Source organism: Nicrophorus vespilloides, unplaced genomic scaffold (assembly GCF_001412225.1).
Source record: "Nicrophorus vespilloides isolate i.1.1-1 unplaced genomic scaffold, Nicve_v1.0, whole genome shotgun sequence".
Classification (NCBI taxonomy): Eukaryota; Metazoa; Arthropoda; class Insecta; order Coleoptera; family Silphidae; genus Nicrophorus; species Nicrophorus vespilloides.
In genome coordinates this window covers 50,981-72,608 of record NW_017098088.1, presented here as the reverse complement: position 1 = coordinate 72,608, position 21,628 = coordinate 50,981, and the positions used below count along the sequence as shown (strand labels likewise).

The 21,628-nt window shown below is 34.0% G+C and overlaps 10 protein-coding genes across 13 annotated transcripts; 3 read left to right on the top strand and 7 right to left on the bottom strand.

The window, feature by feature from the left end:
• Positions 1-199: 199 nt before the first annotated feature.
• On the top strand, positions 200-1,585 carry LOC108561638 (glycosyltransferase-like domain-containing protein 1). Its single transcript, XM_017919665.1, has 4 exons — positions 200-421; positions 473-746; positions 801-1,280; positions 1,336-1,585. The coding sequence occupies exons 1-4, from the start codon at positions 229-231 to the stop codon at positions 1,571-1,573; spliced, it is 1,185 nt and encodes a 394-aa protein (XP_017775154.1). The 5' UTR covers positions 200-228; the 3' UTR covers positions 1,574-1,585.
• LOC108561639 (39S ribosomal protein L41, mitochondrial) lies at positions 1,559-2,159 on the bottom strand. Its single transcript, XM_017919666.1, has one exon. It carries the CDS (start codon positions 2,099-2,101, stop codon positions 1,622-1,624), a length of 480 nt encoding a protein of 159 aa, XP_017775155.1. The 5' UTR covers positions 2,102-2,159; the 3' UTR covers positions 1,559-1,621.
• Positions 2,160-2,311: 152 nt separating this feature from the next.
• On the bottom strand, positions 2,312-4,923 carry LOC108561649 (protein GPR107). Its single transcript, XM_017919682.1, has 7 exons — positions 4,684-4,923; positions 4,515-4,625; positions 4,305-4,456; positions 4,023-4,242; positions 3,848-3,952; positions 2,971-3,800; positions 2,312-2,917 (listed from the first exon to the last, which is right to left on the bottom strand). Exons 1-7 carry the CDS (start codon positions 4,762-4,764, stop codon positions 2,800-2,802), a joined length of 1,617 nt encoding a protein of 538 aa, XP_017775171.1. The 5' UTR covers positions 4,765-4,923; the 3' UTR covers positions 2,312-2,799.
• Positions 4,924-5,180: 257 nt separating this feature from the next.
• LOC108561645 (ragulator complex protein LAMTOR3-A) lies at positions 5,181-5,753 on the top strand. Its single transcript, XM_017919676.1, has 2 exons — positions 5,181-5,273; positions 5,358-5,753. The coding sequence occupies exon 2, from the start codon at positions 5,358-5,360 to the stop codon at positions 5,724-5,726; it is 369 nt and encodes a 122-aa protein (XP_017775165.1). The 5' UTR covers positions 5,181-5,273; the 3' UTR covers positions 5,727-5,753.
• An 87-nt stretch (positions 5,754-5,840) lies between these two features.
• LOC108561642 (Down syndrome critical region protein 3 homolog) lies at positions 5,841-7,105 on the bottom strand. The gene is made up of 6 exons (XM_017919671.1): positions 6,962-7,105; positions 6,767-6,910; positions 6,420-6,714; positions 6,185-6,364; positions 6,002-6,127; positions 5,841-5,942 (listed from the first exon to the last, which is right to left on the bottom strand). Exons 1-6 carry the CDS (start codon positions 7,016-7,018, stop codon positions 5,860-5,862), a joined length of 885 nt encoding a protein of 294 aa, XP_017775160.1. The 5' UTR covers positions 7,019-7,105; the 3' UTR covers positions 5,841-5,859.
• A 175-nt stretch (positions 7,106-7,280) lies between these two features.
• Positions 7,281-10,326, bottom strand: LOC108561637 (cap-specific mRNA (nucleoside-2'-O-)-methyltransferase 1). Its single transcript, XM_017919664.1, has 12 exons — positions 10,122-10,326; positions 9,916-10,059; positions 9,687-9,854; positions 9,468-9,632; positions 9,113-9,412; positions 8,868-9,051; positions 8,572-8,812; positions 8,331-8,521; positions 8,145-8,276; positions 7,868-8,081; positions 7,582-7,811; positions 7,281-7,522 (listed from the first exon to the last, which is right to left on the bottom strand). The coding sequence occupies exons 1-12, from the start codon at positions 10,197-10,199 to the stop codon at positions 7,410-7,412; spliced, it is 2,160 nt and encodes a 719-aa protein (XP_017775153.1). The 5' UTR covers positions 10,200-10,326; the 3' UTR covers positions 7,281-7,409.
• Positions 10,327-10,530: 204 nt separating this feature from the next.
• On the bottom strand, positions 10,531-14,304 carry LOC108561648 (NFX1-type zinc finger-containing protein 1). 2 transcript variants are annotated; one of them, XM_017919681.1, is made up of 6 exons: positions 14,270-14,304; positions 13,350-14,218; positions 12,008-13,296; positions 11,556-11,949; positions 10,869-11,503; positions 10,531-10,812 (listed from the first exon to the last, which is right to left on the bottom strand). In XM_017919681.1, the coding sequence occupies exons 2-6, from the start codon at positions 14,173-14,175 to the stop codon at positions 10,576-10,578; spliced, it is 3,381 nt and encodes a 1,126-aa protein (XP_017775170.1). In that variant the 5' UTR covers positions 14,176-14,218; positions 14,270-14,304; the 3' UTR covers positions 10,531-10,575. The 2 variants fall into 2 exon arrangements, with proteins under 2 accessions (XP_017775170.1, XP_017775169.1); XM_017919680.1 differs by having other exon boundaries at positions 13,350-14,303.
• Positions 14,305-14,486: 182 nt separating this feature from the next.
• LOC108561643 lies at positions 14,487-15,620 on the top strand. Of its 2 annotated transcripts, none has more exons than XM_017919672.1 (4): positions 14,487-14,690; positions 14,822-15,008; positions 15,064-15,129; positions 15,183-15,620. In XM_017919672.1, exons 1-4 carry the CDS (start codon positions 14,614-14,616, stop codon positions 15,489-15,491), a joined length of 639 nt encoding a protein of 212 aa, XP_017775161.1. In that variant the 5' UTR covers positions 14,487-14,613; the 3' UTR covers positions 15,492-15,620. The 2 variants fall into 2 exon arrangements, with proteins under 2 accessions (XP_017775161.1, XP_017775162.1); XM_017919673.1 differs by having other exon boundaries at positions 15,187-15,268.
• A 143-nt stretch (positions 15,621-15,763) lies between these two features.
• LOC108561650 (glutathione S-transferase) lies at positions 15,764-19,445 on the bottom strand. The gene is made up of 5 exons (XM_017919683.1): positions 19,353-19,445; positions 16,559-16,705; positions 16,327-16,494; positions 16,124-16,266; positions 15,764-16,068 (listed from the first exon to the last, which is right to left on the bottom strand). The coding sequence occupies exons 2-5, from the start codon at positions 16,692-16,694 to the stop codon at positions 15,901-15,903; spliced, it is 615 nt and encodes a 204-aa protein (XP_017775172.1). The 5' UTR covers positions 16,695-16,705; positions 19,353-19,445; the 3' UTR covers positions 15,764-15,900.
• A 404-nt stretch (positions 19,446-19,849) lies between these two features.
• On the bottom strand, positions 19,850-21,416 carry LOC108561640 (ubiquitin carboxyl-terminal hydrolase). 2 transcript variants are annotated; one of them, XM_017919669.1, is made up of 8 exons: positions 21,225-21,416; positions 21,156-21,167; positions 20,867-20,995; positions 20,663-20,808; positions 20,439-20,598; positions 20,248-20,379; positions 20,101-20,190; positions 19,850-20,033 (listed from the first exon to the last, which is right to left on the bottom strand). In XM_017919669.1, exons 1-7 carry the CDS (start codon positions 21,255-21,257, stop codon positions 20,101-20,103), a joined length of 702 nt encoding a protein of 233 aa, XP_017775158.1. In that variant the 5' UTR covers positions 21,258-21,416; the 3' UTR covers positions 19,850-20,033. The 2 variants fall into 2 exon arrangements, with proteins under 2 accessions (XP_017775158.1, XP_017775157.1); XM_017919668.1 differs by having other exon boundaries at positions 20,000-20,190; positions 21,225-21,412.
• Positions 21,417-21,628: the final 212 nt, after the last annotated feature.

Sequence of the window (21,628 nt, the reverse complement as noted above, 5' to 3'; positions counted from 1 at the left end):
ATCTGGTGCTAATATTTAATATTTAATGAAGGGGTCATTTTGACCCATAGATTTTTTTTTAATAAATTAATATTTTTAATTATGTACGCGTTATAGTAGATGGCGCTTATATTCATTCATCAGCGCCATATCACTCGAAGTATAAACTTGGGAGTAGTAATGTAAGATGGCTATTGTTTATTGATTAATATAACCTCTGTGCAATTCTAGATAATTTATATAAATATAATGGAAAGAAGAAAACAAAATAATGTTGGTGCTTGCTCTACTCTAGTCACTCTAGTGGATAGCATCAGAGCAGAAGAAGATGATAAGGTTCCAATCAAGATGAAAAAGTTTGTTACTAAATGTCCAAAGATTCTGTTCATTGAGCCTTTCTATGGAGGATCGCATAAACAATTAATAGATTTATTATTGAATAGTAATTGTAACTATTATTACTTATATTATATAGCTTATTTTGTAATTTTAGATACTTCTCACACTTTCATTAGTTGCACAGCAAAGAAATGGCCATGGCGAGCCAGATGCAGTGGCTTAATATGTTCCCAGCTAATCCCTGAGTTAACAACAGAAGAAATTTTATTCTGCAGCTCTGTTCTCAACTTACCAGAACTTTTAGGACTCAGACCGGATTTGAATAAATTGAAGAAAATCGTTTATTTCCATGAAAATCAATTCATCTTTCCCATAAGACAAATCAAGGGTAGAGACATACAATTTGCTTACAACCAAATAACCACATGGTAGTATTATTCGAATTAAACATAAAACAATTATCAGAAAATAACTGTTTCTAGTTTAGCTGCTGATCAAGTAATTTTCAACTCTAATTTCAACAAGGACAGCTTCCTGGGAAATTTGAAGAAAATCATTAAAATGTTACCAGATTATAGACCCAAAAATCTTCTGGACAAGATATCACCCAAATGCATGGTATTGTATTTTCCAGTCAGTTTTCCAGAATTACCATCGGAGAAACAACTGGATGAAAATGAGCTTCATATAGTTTGGCCTCACAGATGGGAGTTTGATAAAGATCCTGAGCTATTTCTGGAAACATTGATGGAGCTAAAGAAGGACAAGTACTCTTTCAAAGTTCACATTTTGGGTGAAAATTTTGAGGATGTTTCAGCAACGTTCGGCATAGCCAAAGAAATATTAAAGGCTAATATCTTAACTTTTGGTTTTGTGCAGAGCAAGAAGGAATATTACGATATTTTGAACAGTAGTCATGTTGCAATTTCAACTGCTATACATGAATTCTTTGGAGTTTCCATGTAATTACTTTAATCATTAACTTTTGTTTATATATTTATTACTTATTATTTTTAGGATGGAATCTTACTATTGTGGTTGCTTTCCACTTGTACCAAATGATTTAGTATACCCTGAGATTTATCCAAAAGAATGCCTGTATAAAGATCCTGCTGATTTATTGAAGAAACTAAGGAAATATTGCAAGAATCCAAAGGATGCAATTAAGGCTAGGAGTAAATTAAAAATTGATGTGCAGCAATATTCTGGTGATACACTATTACCAGAATATTTGAAGCTATTACATTTGAATTAAATTTATTTCATCTAAAAACTATTTACAATTTAATTGAAGCATACACACTTATAATAGTTCAGAACCTGTCATCTTAGCCTTATTCCAAGCCTCCTCTGATGTTTGTTTCTCTTGCACTGAAGGTTCCATAGGATTTCCATCTGCACTTAGTTTATTTTCAGTGTGATCTTTTTTAATTTTTGGTGCATAAACTACATCAAATAAGGTCTGTGCTGTGAGTTCCTCTTGATAGATTTCTGGTGCACGGTAGGAGACATACGGTTTCAATTTGAAGTCCTTCAAGTCTGGCACAATTAGTTCTGGGATCATCTCAGGTACTGTATAGAAGGTGCCATTTAGTGTGTATCCAACATCTCGAACACCTCTCTTGTCTATTGGCATCTCAGGGTCTGGATTCTCTGCTTGCATTTGCTTGAAGATTCTGGAACCCCTTTTGTTGTGCAACGAGAACTTCTTGAAATTTCTCTTTCCTTCACGTATCGAAGACGTGGAAATCGAACGTTTTATTATTAAATTAACATACGACATTTTTAAGCAGTCTTTGTGGTTATTTGCTTGAATATTTCTAGGTTATATTATTATTAAGAATTAATTCGGTTGATGCTCCATCTATTGAGAAAAATATATATATTATATTTTATCTTATATAATAAGTTGTCATATACAAACATAGATTTATTTTTTATTTATTTTGTTAATCTTTGCTATTTAACTAAATTGTAAAGTTAAAACACTTTCTTATGTTGTTTCAATTGTTTAATGGCTAAAAGGATGCTGCGTATTACATTAATCAAATGTTTTCATCGCAAAAAAATTCAATTGTATAATTTACAAATATGTAGACTGGAGGAGAAAAGAATATATTAAAAACTATGGAACTGGCGTCTCGCATAAATAATCGATACGCGAAGAACGTCAGTGGAATGCTGGAACTATTTTGTATACAATATAATTTATATAGAATTTTCTTTTCGCTTCGTTTAGTCCTTCGGTCGCCGAATAACAACGCAAGAACAAAGCCTATCACAGTGCAACAATATTTTGTAATTTTCAATGCATTCACTCAGAGGGGAAAAAAATCACAAATTTTCTAAAAAAAAAAAAAGAAGTAAAAACATGTCGTCCTAAAGAAAGCATTTACAACCTACGGCTTAAATAAAAAAAAAAACAAAATGATTATCGTGGTTACATGAAACTAAAGGAGAGTAATAAAATCAGACAATGAACTAATCGTACTCGTGACTGCTCTCCTTCTGATTTAACAACGAATCGCTTTCCTCTTCGGTCACCTCAGTTATCGTAGCGGTGTGCTTCAGTTTAGTTATCTCGTGGTGTTTCGAAATACTGAAAATTGAAGAATTTGAGCAAATGCAAATTGGCGTTGATGCGAAGCTTACATTAAATCCTCCTCCTCTTCGTCATCAGTTGGCACAGTGTTGTAGGGATTGTGAGCGGCCGGCCGGAACTTGTATCCGGTCATGACGAAGAAGACGTAGGTCGCCATCTCTCTGAACATCTCGTCCAACCAACCGTATTGGAACGGAACGGTAATCTTTAACAGGTACACTATAATCCGGGTGAAATAGATGTAGCACACGATCATTATGTAGAAGTGGCGGAAGAGCTTCAGCTTCCTCAGGACGATTTGGACTTTGCCGTCTGTTCTGGACGCTTCCTGCAGATGTCTGATGGACCAAACCACAGGGAACAAAATGCAACCGCAGCAAATCAGGTCTACGAATATCAGGACGTCTCTCCACATGTTGTGTTCCAAAGAACCTTCCTCGGATTCCTCCAGGATAATTTCAGCGACGTTCGCCAACACTTGCAGCGGGATTATAGCCATGAACAGACGCTTATCTCTTGGAGCCAAAACGTGCTTGATGAAGGTCCAACCGGTTCCAACCAGAACCAGCGTTATGAAGAGCAAAGCGCCTTTCAGCAAATGAGCAATGTAAAATAGGATAGCCCAAGTGGCCAAGTGCACACCCAAGGTTTCAATGAAATGGTAGTTGACGCCATGGAAACCCAGAGACAAAGCCTTCAAGAACACCAGCATCGCCATGAGGTAGTGCAACTTGAATATGGGATGTCTGGATTGTTTCAGCAAAAACACCCAGAAGCAACCGGACAAAAAGAACAGAACCGCCATGGTACAATACAAAGCAGGCAAAGGCATTTCACCAGCTGATAAATAACCACCTTCATTCTGCTCTCTTATATGCATCTGAAAACAAAAGATCAATAACGATACAACATCATCAATTAACTTACCGTAAAATCGTAGACCTTATGCGAATTACTATCATAATTTGGACAGCTATGAAAGTATAAATTATATAAACCTTCTTCCGATACACTAGCCACTGCTATAACGAACTAAAATAAATAATATTCAATTAAGATTCAATATATCTTCAACAAGTTTGTTCTTAAGTCATAAACTTACACTAGTATTGTAATAGGTAATTCCATCAACAACGCGTTTCGTGATGGGTAACTTTAACTTTGTACATTGATCTTGAGTATTCTGTTGTACAGTTGTTTGACGTTTCAGCCTCTTGAAGTTTTCTTCATCCAGTATATTATTATTGCTGACTGGCATATCTTTGGAATTTTTGTAGATGTGCAATGGATCTTTCCATTCTTGACTGCAATTAACCTTCATTCTGTAACAATAAATAACAAATCAAATCACAAATAATCTAGTTATATTAAAATGTATACTTACACACTGTTTTTAAGATCCATAGAAAAGTAGATTGCAGCAGAAAAGTGCTCATTTCTTGAAGAGAACATCTCTTGCAGAAGACACTTCTCAGTGTGTGTATCCAGATAAGGGTTCATTGCATCATTTAAGGTTCTATCTATACTAAACCCAAACTGCAGAAAGGCTTAAATATAATCTAATTCCATAAACAAAATGATAAAGTAATCTTACCAAATCTGAAGCATTTTCAGAAGAAGCCCTGAAATTTTCCAATTGCACTTCCAGCACTCCACCTTTGTAGAACCCAAATGTGCTCAGAGCTATGTATCGTCTCTCATCATTCTACAACACACAACAATTAAAATCATTGTTAATATAACAAATACATTACTATACTTACAGATATTTCTAGAGTATGTTTCCTGGAGGCGCAATATGGTATTAAAACCATAAGCAGTAAATATTTCGTGAAATTAGTCATTTTCGTTCGGTTTTTTTTCAGATAAGAAGGATCAAATTCATATGGGCGAAAGTTATGGTAGCCTTCGCATGGGATATTCACATAACTGTCGAGGTAATAATATAAAACTCATAAATAAGCAAAAAATATCATGATTTAGTTAAATAAATTTTGTTCACTTCGTTAAAGACAACTGTCAAATAAATGCTGGTATGACAGAAAATTCACCAATTTCAGTTTTCAATTTCACCAACTGAAAATTATAATTTCATTAAATTATTGTATAACTTACTTTAACAATGTATATTAATTGATTTAAATAATTGTAAAACTATTACTATTGTTTATATTAATATTATGAGTTTAAAGGTTGAAGTTGTCTCAAGGAAACAACAAGGAAAAAGTTGGAAATATTATGTTGTGGTAAGACGTTAGTCATCTACACCATAAACTGTCATTAATGTTTACAGCTAAGATCAGCTGATTTATGTTTTTAATCATAAAGAATAAAAAATCTTCCAGTTCAAAAGGCATGTATCTTGTTTTTCTTTTAAAATACATTCAAATATAGAAAGTAAATAGAAGTAGAAGGTTAAAGCAAGCTTTTGTTGCAGATGGCTGATGAAGTGAAGAAGGTTTTGCTGCAAATACTGAATAAAGTTACTGGCTTGTACTGTATCATAATCTCAGATAGGGATGGAGTGCCGATTTTGAAAGTGAGCAATGATAAAGCTCCAGAGATGAGGCCCAGCTTCATATCGACATTTGGTTTGGCCATTGATCAGGGCAGCAAATTGGGACTGGGGAAGACAAAAACATTGATCTGCTCATATGCACATTACCAAGTCGTTCAAATGAATAAACTGCCATTAATTGTTAGTTTTGTAGCTAGTGATACATGCAATACAGGACACGTTCTAGCATTGGAACAACAGATTGAACCTATATTAAATAAAATCAGGGTGGCTGTTGCAGAAACATAAACAATTTGTATATATATATATATAACTGTGTATCAATTATTTCTTATTTTTTTATTGATTAATTATAAAGTCAAAATTTATATTAAACATATATGTAAAAAAAAATAAAGCATTAATATGAAATGGAATTGGTTTATTCTCTGGTTAAGAGTATGGGAAAGTTTTCAGTGACCAAATGATCATCTTGGAAAACAACCACTATGTTTATTTCAAATTCTGAAAAGAAAACAATTAAAAATATCTTGTAAAAATGTTTAAAAAAAAAATATGTTTACCAATTTTAAAATTCAATTTAATCATGGTGGGACAAGTGAACAATCTTGGGAAGATCATGTAAATTGGTATCTCAATATTCTGAGGAATATCTCCATCACCAATTTGTATATTTTGAATTTCAGTAGCTAAAAAAAACTATAGTTAATTTCAACAATTCTTCAGAATTAATACCAGCTTCAAACCATCTCTTGAGTATCCTTCAGCGCATCCACAAGTCTCCACTCTGACCAATTGCAATTCAACAGATCTTATTGGCTTGGCACATTTCTCTAAAACAAGAAACCCAGTCAGAGGTTTTGCTACACTGCATCTGGTTGAATCCATTTTTCCTCTTATTAAAAAATCTGGAGCTGCTGAACTACCTACAATTATATAACATTACTAAACTTTCCTCAACACAATGTTTTCAAAGCTCACCAGAAGCTAAAGATTGTGGACTAATTTTAAAGGAGACAGGTCTAGGTAATTCTGTCTTCTGTTGCTTGTATTGCACCATAAACTGTTGAACTTTCTGCAGGTCTTTGGAAAGGAATGACCTTTTCATATCACATTTCAGACTGTAACTGATATTAATGAACACCCCATGATATGTCTCATACAGTTCCCTATTCTGCTTTGGCATCAGAGGCAACTCAAATGGTATTTCTGTTGTCCCACTGGGTAATTTACCTGAACTCACCACTTCACAAGACACATACACCAATTGTATAGGCTGCAAAGCAATGTACTTTTGATAACATACTATTATCATTGATGATATTTACTTTGACTGAGTTGTAGAAGGCCTCCAAGATCCCAACATTTTTTGAACTAAGCTGCAAATTAACTGAGCCTTCCATAGAAAGTGTAATTCCATCATGTTTTAAATCACTATTTGATTTAACTACTATAAACCCTGTAACCTTTTCCTATAAAAAGCAAAGGTAATTTGCTGATTGCAACTATATCAAAATACTTACTCCTTCTGTGTAAACTTTGTCTGCTTTTTTAAGTCTTATATCCAATGTAACTGACATCTTATTGCTATTAATTTCTCCTACTGAAAGTTGACTGTTGTTAACTTAATCATCTGTATATTTACAATTGCAATATATTTAGGTTAGTTGTATATTTGGTTGTCTATAGATTGACAGTAAAAACATTGAAAGTTTATTTGTACTTTAAATATGATAAAATTTATCAAATTGAAGAAAGTTCACAAGATTTATGCATAGTACAACAGAATCAATAAATAATGATGAAAAATAATTTATTTTCAATATGTTAGATTACAAAACAATGAATACAAATAAAAATGAGTTAGTTGTGTATTTAAAGACTAGATTAAAAATAAATAATAACGTTACAAGTTACATTTAAATGATTGTTTATACTCCTTATATTTTCAGAGTGCAATTAAATATTAGCTTATAAACCATGGATTAATGTCTCGTACTTAACAGAGATTTCATCATCCTCGAGCTCGAGGGAATCGATGAAGAGCCGAGCTCTCAAAACGTACGTCGTGTGAAATTGTTGTCCTAAGAAACAAAGTTAATGAATATTTTAATCATATTACAGCAGAAAGAATGAAACTCACGATCATCAGTTTTGAGGAACAACATAGAATGAACGTTATACTTTTCCTCGAGATTTCCGATTCCAACAGTCGGAAGCACGCTTTGATATTTTTGATCCTCTTCGTTAAAATGGATTAAAGGATTATTTGAGATGTTCCCCAGACAATCGAAAACCTTGGGTCTCAATCTCACATTAGTGGGGCACGTCTCAAAGTTCATTGCTTTGCAGAAAGCAGTAATCATTTGCAACCTAGTTCATAAATTAGATTTACGACATGGAAATAAATTGTAATAACAGCAACATACCTTTCTTTGAAAGGCAAGTCAACTATGATGGTATCTCCCAATCTTATTGCATCTATAACATGCAAGCTTTTTACTTCCTCTCTGGCGGTTCCCTTATCTAAACATTTTTCCATCACTACTTCTCCAAATAGAATAGTCCCCTTGATCAGCTTCAAGTTCTTTATTTTTAACCACACGTGATTGTGCAATTTAACAATTTTCCGATCCGCAGTTGCTGCAATTTAGATTGTTTAATAATGTGGAACATTGAGGATTGATCTCAAGGTAGAACACTCACCTACAAATATGCCGCATTTTCTCGATGAACGTGCACTGTATAATGGACAATAAGTCCAATCAGACTTATTTGCGCAAAGTTTAGCTAATTGTTCATCGTTTGATATGTCTTCAGACTTAACATGCAAAAACTCTGTAAGATTATTGTATTTAAAACACTTTCTATTTCCATTTTATTTGATAATACCTGTTTTGATTAGAGTTATGATCAACAAATCTTCCTTGGTTATCAATTCTTTGGGACTTCTGATTTTATCAGGTAGATTCCATTTCTTCAGGCATACAGTGCGCAGATCGTCCTGCCTCTCATCAAACAGATTCTGGTTCTTGCAGAACTCCGCTAGTTTAATCAGATTCGCAACCTGCTTTTTTCCTAATCTATTAACAGAACGTTAATAATCTAATAATCTAACATCAGTATTCAGTACTTATTGTTTCGATCGATGATGTATGTCTTGAAGTGTTCGTACTTCGCGATGACTTCAAAAGGCACCAAACTCACGAGATCCACGTTACTCACTTTACTTTCGCTCAGAGTCCACATTTCATGCACAATTAATCTCAAATAGTTGCGAACATCTCGTACAATACTGGACTCTTTCAGATTGCTACAAATTAGGTATCGCTCGGAGTTGGCGGGTCTCGACGTGCTCGGCTTGAATATAGCAACTAGAAATATGAAGATGCAATAGCATTAAAATATAGGTATGAGGAAAGTAAATACTCTTTTCGAAGCACTGGTACATCAGGAATATTAATCCGACACTGAATTCTGTGAAGGTATCGAATAGTTTCGTGACAAAGTGCCCATGAGGTCTTACTATTTCCAAAGCCACCAGACATTGGCACGCGTATATTTGTTTGGACAAGACTTCTTGCAATTCTTCGTTACCTTCCACGGAGAAACCCTGAATTAAAAAGCAATTAAAAACAAAAATACTTGATTTACTTTATACAAATATTCATTACTCCATCGGCCATCATAAAATGTACTCCTTTATTTTCAGTATCATGCATCACGTTCAAAGCGAAATCTTTAATGTTTTCAGGATTGCACACGTTCCCATCATTGGCTTTACCATAGTAACTCCTGAACGTTGATACTGAGCAACAAGTCGAATTGAATAATTTAAAATCGTGTTCTCCTTTCAACGTGAAACCGAATCCTTTGAAGCACCAATTCTTCCTCCAAAGTATATATTCGCTGAACCCTCCTGGACCAGCGCACACATCAGCGAAATAATGCGGACCATTAGACATATGATGAGGCTACAAGTAAAACGCATAAAAATCGTACTCAAGCCTTCAGTGGCAAGTGAATTACATTCTTGTCAACGCCCGAAAACATGAAATCCGTAGCGGCATCGATGTTGGCCATCTTCAAAGCGGCCCTGTTCATAAAGAATGCAGCTTTCAGCGTTTCAAACGGATTAGCTCTCGAACGGGCTTTGCACAGCTCTAAATTATTGAATGTTTGAAATACATCTTTCTGCAATAAGCAAACAATTACACATAATTTTCTGAAAAGTAAATCCTATCATACCTTTGCATTCAGCAGATTAATTAGCAATTCAGGTTCACTGAACTTTGTCTCATTTATAATAGTAGTCTTGGGCAAATCTTTTTGCAGCCAATTTCCCCTTTCCTTCAAATTAAAATCACTGCTTTCATTATTTATCAACCATTGTATTTCTTCGTCAAGCTCAATTCCCTTCAAATAAACAAAAATATAATTTAGATATGAAATTTAAACGAAAGTTTGTTGCAGTTACTTCATCGAATGAAGTCCATTTTTCTACAATATGTCTTGGCATCCCTAAACCCCTTTTGGATATTTGACGTGGACAATCAATGGGATTCAACATTCCTTGTTCCAACTTCCCCAAGCCGCAGCCTTCTTTGTAACCCATTCTTTTCTGTTCAAAACATGGATATAATATGTTAACTCCTTCATCCACTTTATATTTCTTATACAAACCATCATTTCCATTGCTTTTCCCATGACAGGAATGTTCTGCTCTGAATCGCCAGTGTCCATCTCTTCACTATCCTCCATCCTAAGGACTTGTAGAAACTTGTTCAAACCTGTTGTTTAGTTTTCATTGACATTGATAATGTAAACACATGCAAATAACAGAAAATAATCTGTTTGAGGTTAGCGTCAATTTGACATGAACATGTTTGTACAATTATCAGAATACTATTTACTTAAAAAATCAATTACGAAAATAAGATTTAAGCTAATGTTAATACAAATATTGTAAATTTAAGATTTAATTTCTTTTACATAATCTACTCGAAAATAATCTTTAATGTGTACGTTTAGTAGCCTAAATTGAAAAGAAGTAGCAGTAACTTCGAAGGATTTCTTCATTTAAAATACCAGATGATATATTATTTATTTATTGATACCATATTAATATAAGCTTAGCTTATTTAGAACACATCTTATTACATTTTTTATCATGAGGCCCATAATGACAGAGTTTATCACAAGAATGACCACAAGACATGACCTCATGACATCTTTCTTCGCATCCTTTTATTCGCTGTTGAATATCAACCACATATTTTACCTTCTTTCTGTTGCCGTGCTTTTTACAAATCAACTCAAGATCCGTACCAACGGCCCTCATTTGCGATAACGTGCTATGTATTTTCCTCCAAAGCTAAGAACAAAAGTAAAGATTAAATATGATTTAACGTTTTGAAATGATTATCTTACAGGACTTTTATCTGAGAGAAGTTTCATGTTTCCCATGATATATAAACCTTGTTTCGCGCGCGACATCGCTACGCAAATCCTATTTTCCTGGTTTAAAAAGCCTATGTTACCTTCCTGGTTGTTTCTAACTAAAGATAGGAGAATGATTTGATTCTCTTCACCTTGGAAGTTGTCCAGACAGGTGATACGAGTATCTTTGATCTCAACATATTTTCTCTTTTCGTTACCGATGACTTGCATCTGCTTCTGATAAGTGCTGAGAATAGTAATATCCTTAGCTAAATATCCATTTGCAACTAGGTATCTTGCAAAAGCTATCAAGAACGATGCTTCGTAAGGATTCTCTTTGCTGCTATCAATCGATTTCCTTTCCAAATGATTGTGCGAGAGGAAGAACACGGACTTTGCGACTCCAACCACTTCCGGATACCTTTCGACTTTAGCACTATTTTGCAAATCTGGATATATTAAGGGACAGATCAAGGACGCTATTTCTGGACGCATTCGGTATTGAACATTCATGCATTGGAACGGAACATTGTTCTTAATCATCCTTTCGAAGAGGCTCACGCCCAACTTGAAATCTTTATCTATTTTATAATCTGCAGTGCTCGGCTTTAGCTGCTTATGATCGCCTAAAATATATCGTTTATTCGATAAATATTAGTTTTAGTTTAAAATTATTACCGAGCAAAATCAGATGTTGGCAGTTGCTCGATAGAGCCGATATGATATGAGCTTCCAAAACTTCAGCAGCTTCCTCGACTACAACGATAGGACATTGCAATATTTCAAGAGTCTTCTGACGACGAGCCGCAGCTGTTGTTGTCATCCCGATGACAAGCTTTTGCTTCATTACAGAGGTGTCTATAATCTCGCTAAAATCATCGTATTCTCTGGCCCAAACTGCAAAATCTGCCTCGAGCAAATGGATTTGTTCATCCAAACACTCTTCGTACTTCTTCACCCAATAGTTGTACAACTGCCAGCGCTGTTTTCCGGTCATCACAAATGCCCTATCCAAATCAAAGTATCGCATCTCGGGGTTAGCTTTTATCGAAGGTAATGAATTCAATAGGAACTGCAAATTTAATAATATGCGTTACAATAATAAAGATACAATTATCTTAAACGCTTACCAATAGACATTTGTATGTTTTCAATGAACTGTACAACTTTTCGCAATCCTTAGTAAACTTATGTTGATTGCCAATCATATCGTTGAGCGATCTTATTTTGAGGCAAATATCTTGAAGGCTTACCACGTTTGGATTTTGCTCGTTGTACATGTTCTTCTTGCCCGGTGCAAAATCATCCGCATACTTTAGTTCATCGTCCGACTCTTGCGGATTGTATGCACGATTGCTCGGCTCGAATTGCTGCAAGACATCATCGATCACGCTTTCATTCCATATGATTTCACCGTACATCGATTCAATATCTCCCATTAACCAATCGATAATATCATCTTCATCTTCGGCGTTCCTGAACCAGCTATGCTTGAACCTCGAGTGGAATTGTTCGAAGCACGAGAAACGGACGATGCAAGTACCTTTAGAAATCATGTATTTCGTAGAATACAACATGTTCAGTTCATCTCGAATCTCGTTCACTCTATCGATTTGCTTCCTCTTTTTGTAATCCACGTTATACTTCCTCTTTAGCTGCTTCATATTGTAGTCTATCAACTTATCGCTTTTGGATTGCTCGCCGATTCGCAATATTTGATCCGTGAACTCCAAAATTCCTTCTAGGAACTGATCCAATGCTTGGTTAGTATACGAAACGACGAGTATCGGTCCACTCGACTTCCAGTTATCTCTGTTCTGTATCAGAGTTTGTATTATCTTCAGACCTACGAAGGTTTTACCAGTGCCCGGCGGTCCTTGGATGACGCTGAATTTATTGGTAAGCGCATATTTAAATGCTTTCAATTGAGTATCGTCTAATTCAGTCTCTATCATGGGCCAATCTTTGTTGCATATAGTTACTCTTTTACCAGCGATATTATAAATAGTGGACGGCTTCAAATAGTCCGGATATTCCTGAGTAAAGTTAACATCAACTAAATACTTCTTCAAAGGAAACTCGGTTAATTTAAAGGCTTTCAGTGTCTTCAGCACATGGTAGTATGGCTCAAAGTAGGCATGAGAAAGAACCATAGTGTAAATGCCCTCAAAATCGATATTAAGTTCTTCCTCAAACAGCACAACAACTTCAGTGAAATGCTTATATTGTAATTTAGTATCAATAACTTTTCCAAAGAATAATTTATCTAGTGAAGTAGAAGTGAACCCAACAAGAGATCCATACTTCAATTTATCATTGCCCCTTCTTTTTGGGACATGGACTAAATACCCCAGCAAAGCCCTAGAGGCTTCCTTGTGAAGGAATTTTACTTCTCTAAAAACATCTATATGAGAACTACCTACAAAATAATTGAATTGTACAAAATTACATATAAATTCCAAATGTGTATACCATTATAATCATAATCACAGATACCCATCCTGATTGGGTTAACAAAATCTTCCCTCATTAATCTAAACTGAACATCTATATAATGATTAACATCATTATAACTTCCTTTAATTATGTTTTCCCTGATGAAAGGTATATAATCACTCAAAAGTTCATCACTTGTGGGATAAATACCAATTTCTAGAATACTGTTTGGAGATTCTACACTGTCATTGAATAGAAGTAAATCCTTTAAGCTATCTAATTTTAATCTCAATGCTTCAATATCTGCATCAGAGATTTTTGACACACTTTTACTACCTTCAATGCCATCAATCAAAGAGGGTACAATTCTTTGAGAATGATTCGGAAAATAGTCAATAACATTATTGACACACACTAATAAATTTTTCCAAAATTCCTCTGGCTTATCTTTAAATACCTTAGAGTATTTGGATTCTTGATTATAACAAAGGTATGACTTATTCAAGAAACTTTCTAAACTACATATGAAGATCTCATTTATAAATAGGGTGTAGAGACTCAACTTTTTCTCTGAGAATTTGGACTCAGAGATGGTTGCAAACGTATTCACAATAATCACAATGAATTCTGGTGTTAGCTGACTTTCCATACAAGATTTCAGAGCTGCTCTCTCATTAGATAAATCAAGTATAACATCTTCTGCTGACTTCTTCGATATTATCTCCAGCTGCTTGAATCCCATTTTCTTCTCTTTTGTTGAATCTGGAGACCTGGTTCTATCATTGTGCAAAGTGAAACAGTTTTCCGGTTTTTCTATATTGCTATTGACATCACTTGATGGTTTCTGTGTGAACCAATCCATTATTTACTATTAAATCACTTACACAACAAATTTCGACAAACAACTGCAATAATTCACTTAAAAAGTTGAATTTTAAGATAAAATTGGTGCTTACTTTTACTAACAAAAAAAATACTACAATATTAAGATAAATCATAAACATATGGGTTATTTTTTCTATTGTTATGTGACTTTATTTGTACTCTTGACATATTTTTGCCTACCTACAATTTAAAATTAAGCAACCTTCGATACGTTCTTCGGTAATTTTTACACAACTTCTTATGCATACCGACTGCTGCAATAGTTGTATACATATTTATGCTGCGGAGTTGGCTTAATGGCCGATTTAACGGTCTGTTAAATAAATCTAGTAATCAGCTAACAAGACGTTTTCGATTGAAACTTTTTATTTACCTGCCAATTACTGTTGATAAGTGTATTTTATATGTAAATATAATGGATAAAGGTAAAAGAAACCGTACTCGTAATTACAGTGAACGAGAAAAGTGTCTTTTGCTTGCACTGGTCAAAGAGTAAGTTCTACAAAATTACTTATACTTACTTACAAATATGTGCAACTTTACTTAGATATAAGAATGTTCTTTACAGCAAACAATTAATAAATTTAATTAATACCCAAACTATTCCTATATTGTTCATCTAGATTTTCTCATATTATTGATAATAAAGCAACAGATGCATCCACTGTCCGCTTGAAGAACCAAACTTGGTTGCAAATAACAGATAAGTATAATGTAGAAGCTGATTCGGGTGAGCGCAGAGTAGATCAACTTAAGACACTGTATGATAATTTGAAGAGAAAAGCCCGGAAAGGAATTGGTTTTGAAAATGTAAGTCAACACTGTAAAATTGTTGGTACTTGAATAGAATTAAATTGCATTATAGACAGAGATGTATACATCTAATATGGATCACCCACAAATTGTCAGGATACAAGCAGCTCTGGATGAAGTAACAGAAGATAATAATTATGTTGCATCAACAAATAATTATACATTTTTCAGAAAGAACTTAGAGAAAATTCTAAGGTGGATCTGCTTCCAGAGTCTGATGGACAAAGGTTGACATTTTTAAATGAGCAATTTTCAACACTAACAAATTCCTATGAGGATAAAATGTTTCACAGAAGGAGAAAGAACTGCAGTAGGAGAATAGAGAACAGTGAGCATTTGAAAAGGTTGTATTTCAGAAAGAAATTGCAGATTGCGCAACTGGAATATATTTCTAAAAGGAAACTACATTTGCTGGATGTGCAGATAAAGAGATTGGAAATAGATATCTTAAGAAAGAGAAGCGCTATCCTAGATTTATAATGTGTTGTTAAGTTGAAGTGAGTTATGTTGTTTGTTTTCTGTTAGCAATAATAAATTTTATCAAAATTTATTATTCCAAATATGTTCAAAAGTAATTGACTGTGAAATTTACATTCTCTAAATTATATTGCTCGTTTTTATTATTATTATTTCTTTTGTAATAATGAAATTAAAAAAATTGTTCTGATATATTCTGTTATTTCATACGAGTATGGAAATTGCAAATAGTAATTTTAAGGTTTTTATATAATAATAAAAAAAAAGTAGAATTATTACTAATATAGTTTATTATAGCGCAGACGATACATTTTCTAAATGTAAATAGACATCATTAAAATGAATAGCAGAACGAAATACATATAAAAAAATAATATTAAAAGTAGACGTTTCGTAGTTGGAAAGCAGAAAATTACAGATCGGACTTGGGGCGAGTCTCGACCCACTCCTTGATGGCCGGGATGGAAAGCACGTTGTTCTTGACGGCTTCCAAGTTCTCGTATTTGGCTGTCAAATCGGACTCGGTCATGTAGTTGAGATAATCCAAAAGGGCCACGAAGTAAAAGTCAGCCCAAGTCAACTGGAAATTATTATATGATTAGTAACTTAAATATTTCATTAGTAGTGTGTAGTACTTTTCCGCAAGCTAAATGACCGTTGTTTTCCTTGGCGATCTTGTCCAAACGCTCCAAGTAGTATGGAAGGGTTTCGTTCATCAGCGGACCTTTGCGGCTCTCCTTGATGGCGGCATCTTGCTCGTAGGAGTAAACAGCGATTTCTGCAAAGATCAAACAAAAAAATTATAATCAATTGTATTAATTGTTAGTAGGAAACGTACTCTGTCTCAAATCGTTGACAGTGTCGACCATCGAGTCGATTTCCAGATCCTCCCACTCGTCGCTACCAACAAGTTTCACTTGCTTGGCGAAGAAACGGGCCATGGCGATGCTTTGGTGGTACTGCTTTCCCTTGGCGCTCAGCACTGGGACTTGACCGAAAGGCATAGCTGCAATACAAAAACATTAATTAGTAATGAAATCAATTGATAATTTGGAATCTGTATAACTCACTTGGTTTGATTTGTGGCCATTGCTCGCGCTCGAAACGCTCATCTTCGAATTCCAATCCACCGTACTTCAGCAAGAATCTAGTCGGCTCGGCCAAAGCCTTGACCGGGAAGTAAGTTAATTTGTAGACTGGAGCCATACCGGATGCCTCTGCAATTTGCAAACAAATTATTTAAACGACCATTCGTAGCCAATCCTGATGCGTTCACAACCCTCCAACGAGAAGATGTTCGTGGTTTTGTGGTTCCTCTTAATCGTGTACCCATCATAAACATCATCTGCCACTCCTTCATCTGACATTTTCATTTCATTTATTTTATGTTTCGGACGCAGCCTTCTCTCCTCTATTCACTCATATTTCATTCGTGTCCAATTACAAATAATAATTCTCATTCGTTAAGAAAACTTAAACGAAACGCATTTAAATAACGATGATGGAACAGACAGATCATCGAAGACATTACTTGTAATTAATGCAATTGGAACGATTTGTTTACCATTGGTGTGACTTAAAGCGAAACAAATTGCGGTATCACAATTGTTGCTTAGATAATTTAAGTTAGATTCAATTACACGCTGACTAAGCTTGTGTGATTCACGCTGTTATTGTATCGTACTTGTATTGTATTTCAATGCATGTTTATGTGGTAACACATTTCCAAATAGTTGGAAACTCTATTTGTTATTTATATAACATGTTTACAAAAATAAAAGTACAATTTTTTTTATAACATTTTGACAAAATTGTTATATTGTACTGTCGTGTCCCAAGGATGGAATTCTGGACACAGTGGAATATTGTCTGGTGTTGTTGTTGTGGAGTCTCTGTTGTAGGAATTAAGTAGTTCGTTTGGTTTACAACAAGTTTATTATAATAATTGGTACTCTTGGGGTCCTTTCCAAGACAATGAAGGTACATTAAAAGATTGACTAAGACTCTATCAGTCTGAAGGGTTTACTGAGACTAATTCTAAATAGTTATTCTACTTCCATAGTTAATTCTTATTAATACGGGGTGGGAATTGTGATCGGGAGTAGTGTTTGATTATATTGATGACTAAGCGTTCCTACGGGGATCGGCCTCGGTGGTTTTGTTTATTATAAGACCGGGACAAATTCCTATGCATTTGTTTATAGGAAAAAGATGATCGATTACGACTGTACATGTAATGATCATTATGTGTTTATAATAATGACTTGAATTCTGTATAAAGGTATAGGAGTATCAATGGGAATGTTAACGCTTGGTCCCCTTTGTTTATATTAAAGTGTATCGAATTGGAATCACGGTAGAGATTCCTTTATGCCAATGATTATATAATAATGCGAATAAGAGACACTTTGGATGTCTCTAGTTCGTTAATAAACTATACTAATAATAACAATTACAATAATAACGGTTGGACACAACAGTACTAATAAAGATATATTTGTTTAGTTCCAATAATAATTAGATAATTAACATTCTGGAAACTCTTATTGTATAATTATTCCACTTTATTCTATTTTTAGATTTTGAATTATAGACTACAATTTATAGTAGTCTTTATTTATTAGGTTTTTCTCTTAACCAGTCATTAAATTCAAGGTTCTATTTTATCTTTTGGGAACAATTTCTTACTCACTATTAAGTACAAAAATTATAATTCTTTAAAGAAAATATACGGTTTAGTACAACTAAAATAGATTATTTTACCAATTTATTACTTCAATGATGTATTGTGCTTTTCAACAATTATTGAACAATTTCTTACTCTCTATTAATATGTACACAAAAATTGAACTTTTTTTTTAGAGATTTTATAAACGTAACTATGCGGTAATGATTTGAAAATCTTTAGAAATATAAGATTCTATCAATTTAGTTTCATTATTTTAAAGAAAATTTTGCCACTTTTTATAGAAAATGTATATGATTAGTTGTAGGATTTGATAATCTTTAGTACTACTAAAATATGTGCCAATTATGTTGTTTCTTTTTAATTAGATTTTTGAAGCAATGAACAGAAACAATCGTTGCATGTGATAAATGAGAAAAAGTAATAAAATAAATCATTACTTTTATTAGCAAAATGAACGTGTATTGACTTAAAGTGAACTATTAACAACAATGTTTATCTATTTAAGATTAGATATCAAAACTAGGTGAGTGGGTATACACAATTGATTCGAGAACGTTTCCTTCATTAATGCATACACAATTTCAAGAGTTAGAGCAAATATTGTTGTCATAAGTTTCTTATCTTCCTTATTTTTTTTATGTATTCTAATATTTTTACAAATTGATAAGATTCATCTTTTTTCTCTTAAAATTTTCAGTCCGTGTCGGAATTCATCTTTTCGCTTTGTCACGTACGAGTGAGGGTCAGTGAGGGTATATATTCTGTTGATTCGTAGATGAGAATTTTGCCAGCGCGACGTTCTGGGAATCGAAGGCAGAAGCGAACGCGTCTTGCAGTTCATTGCCTCTTAAACCAATTGCAACATCAACGCAGATTAAATAATGACAGGCGATTCTTGTATACGAAAACAAATTAAATAATTACAAATTATGAAAAGATAATAATTCCAATATATATTTTTTTAATCGTTTTGGGTTAACTATAGTTAAGTATATTTGGATGTAATTGATCGCGTGACTTTAGCGTTCCCACGATAATGGGAATAGTTTATTATTAATAATTAAACAGGCAATTCAAGTACTGTAAATCATAGTTGTAAATCAAATTAGGATAATTGAATTGAAGGAATGTTGAAGCGCTTTTAGTTAATAATTATTTTGTTTTAGTCTACTTACGGGTTTTACTTTTTGAGTGAGACGAACGACCGCGTTTAGCAATAACTGCTTCGGACTGAACATCATTTTATACGTAGGTACCTTTATATATAGACGCATCGAGGTCAATTTGGAAGGGGCAAGGTCACATTGATGTGGATACGCCGGCCGGCCTTTTTATCTGCATTTTCTGGATCCCCATGTTTACTATTGTTTATTTCAATTCTACTGTATTATCTCAAATGCTAGCACTAAGATTAACAAATGAATAACACCTGCCTTTTTGTTGGTTACATAACGTCAGCTATTTCAGTGGTTGCAGGAAATTAACATTTTCTAACAGGATTTGAATGATCTTTAATAAGATTTAAGAAAACTTGTATCATTGAACTAATGATGATTTCTATTGAAATATTGTTTAGTAGATAAAGATAAAGCAAATGAAAATAGTATAGTTTATTCAGTTATAATATATTTATTATCAAAGTATATAATCATGTATTTATGAACATAAACAAGTAAAAATAATTCGAATGCACGTGCATCTGCTATTTAATAAATATATTTATATAAAAAATCATTAATGAATTAGATGAATCATCAACTCCTTTAGGCTGTAGGTCAGCGAAGCCGTACGAAGAATGAACGAAAATTTTCAACAAAATCTAGAAATGCGAGTGCCCGTTTCTCGAAGATTTCCTCCTGAAGCAAAATTTTTATAGTAGATGGCACACCAAGGAAGCAGTGCTTTTGGTATTGATGAACGAACTTAAGATTCGGCTGCGGTCAACGCCATCACCGTGAAGTTGACGTCGTCGGATTCCCTTTGGATGTAGTCTTTGCACACCTTGGCGGCATCCTACAAAATAATTGCATTAGGAATAGCAAATAAAAAATCATTGGATATAGTTAAAACCTCTAAGAGAGTATCAGGAGTTGTGGCCCCATGATTGATAGGAAACTCTTTTCTTCCATCCAGTTCATACAGAACACCGTCCTTGTGAACGAAAGTCACGAAGTGATGATTCACTTGCTCATTGGGATTCAACTGGAGCGTTAAAGATAATTAATATCTAATAATAAATATAATGTTAAATTGATTATTACTTCGGTTTGACCTTCTTTGGCTAACTCCTGATGCATGTTGGCGATATGCAAAGCATCGCGACCAACGGCAGCAGTTTGTAGTAAATTTCCCCTTTCAATGGGAGACAAATTCTTTGCGTCAGCAAACAATGATTTAACAATATCATTGCTTATATCCAATCTAAACATACAGGAGTAGTCAGTAAGCAAATTCGCATTTCATATAGAAATTAAATATGCATTACCTATCAATGTTGTTTCCAATGCTATGGATAAGTGCAATAGTGCCACAAGCATTGGAAATCAATTGCTTCATATAGAAAATATCAGGAGACACCTCTTGACCCTTCTGCTCAATTTCCTTCTGCTGAATAAGAGAATACTCATAGTACTGTAACAATAGATTAATCAATAATTGATTCTATGGTATTTGTCAGTCAGAGTGGCACCTTCTCACTGCATGGGAACAGTAAAATTACAGATAGCACAGGTCTGGGCACCCAGGCCAAAGCCTCTGAATCCAAGCCAAACACATCTATAAGTTTCCAGGCTGATGAAACACCCATCTTTTCCAAGAACTAAAATCAATCAATAACAAACAAATTATATTGTCAGCTAGTGAAATGCATTGATATTTCAATCTATATATCTACTAATGCTCATTTCATTGGGTTCATCAATTACTGTGGCTTCGAAATGGATATGTAGCATTGATATATTATATCTGTGATTGCTTACTTTGTTCATAACCTAGAAATTAAGAGAATTTCAGCAAATTTGCGGTTGGTAAACGGCAGATTTACTTACATCTGGATTGGATTCTAGGGGTAGCCAAACCATGGTGGTCGACGAAGAGTTTTCCTGCTGTGACGACGAAATCTTGACGATGATTTGCAAATAATGCTCTTGACAGATAGACAGCACCTGATTATCAGTGCAGAATGCAACAACGAATGAATGGATCGAATCGAAACAGTCCCCACTCTTTTCACAGAACAGACGTTCGATTTTTAAATGTCCGACGAATATACAGAGTGGCTCAACAAAACTATACCTACAATTTTAGCGAATGTAGATAATAGTGGGAACTAAGTTGCATAACTTTACTGTTATTTTTTAAATAATGAAAGAAGGATAAATATATCTTTTTCAGTGGTCCTTAGGTTTCAGAAATAGTGCCTTAAAAAATACGATTTCAGAAAGTATTAATC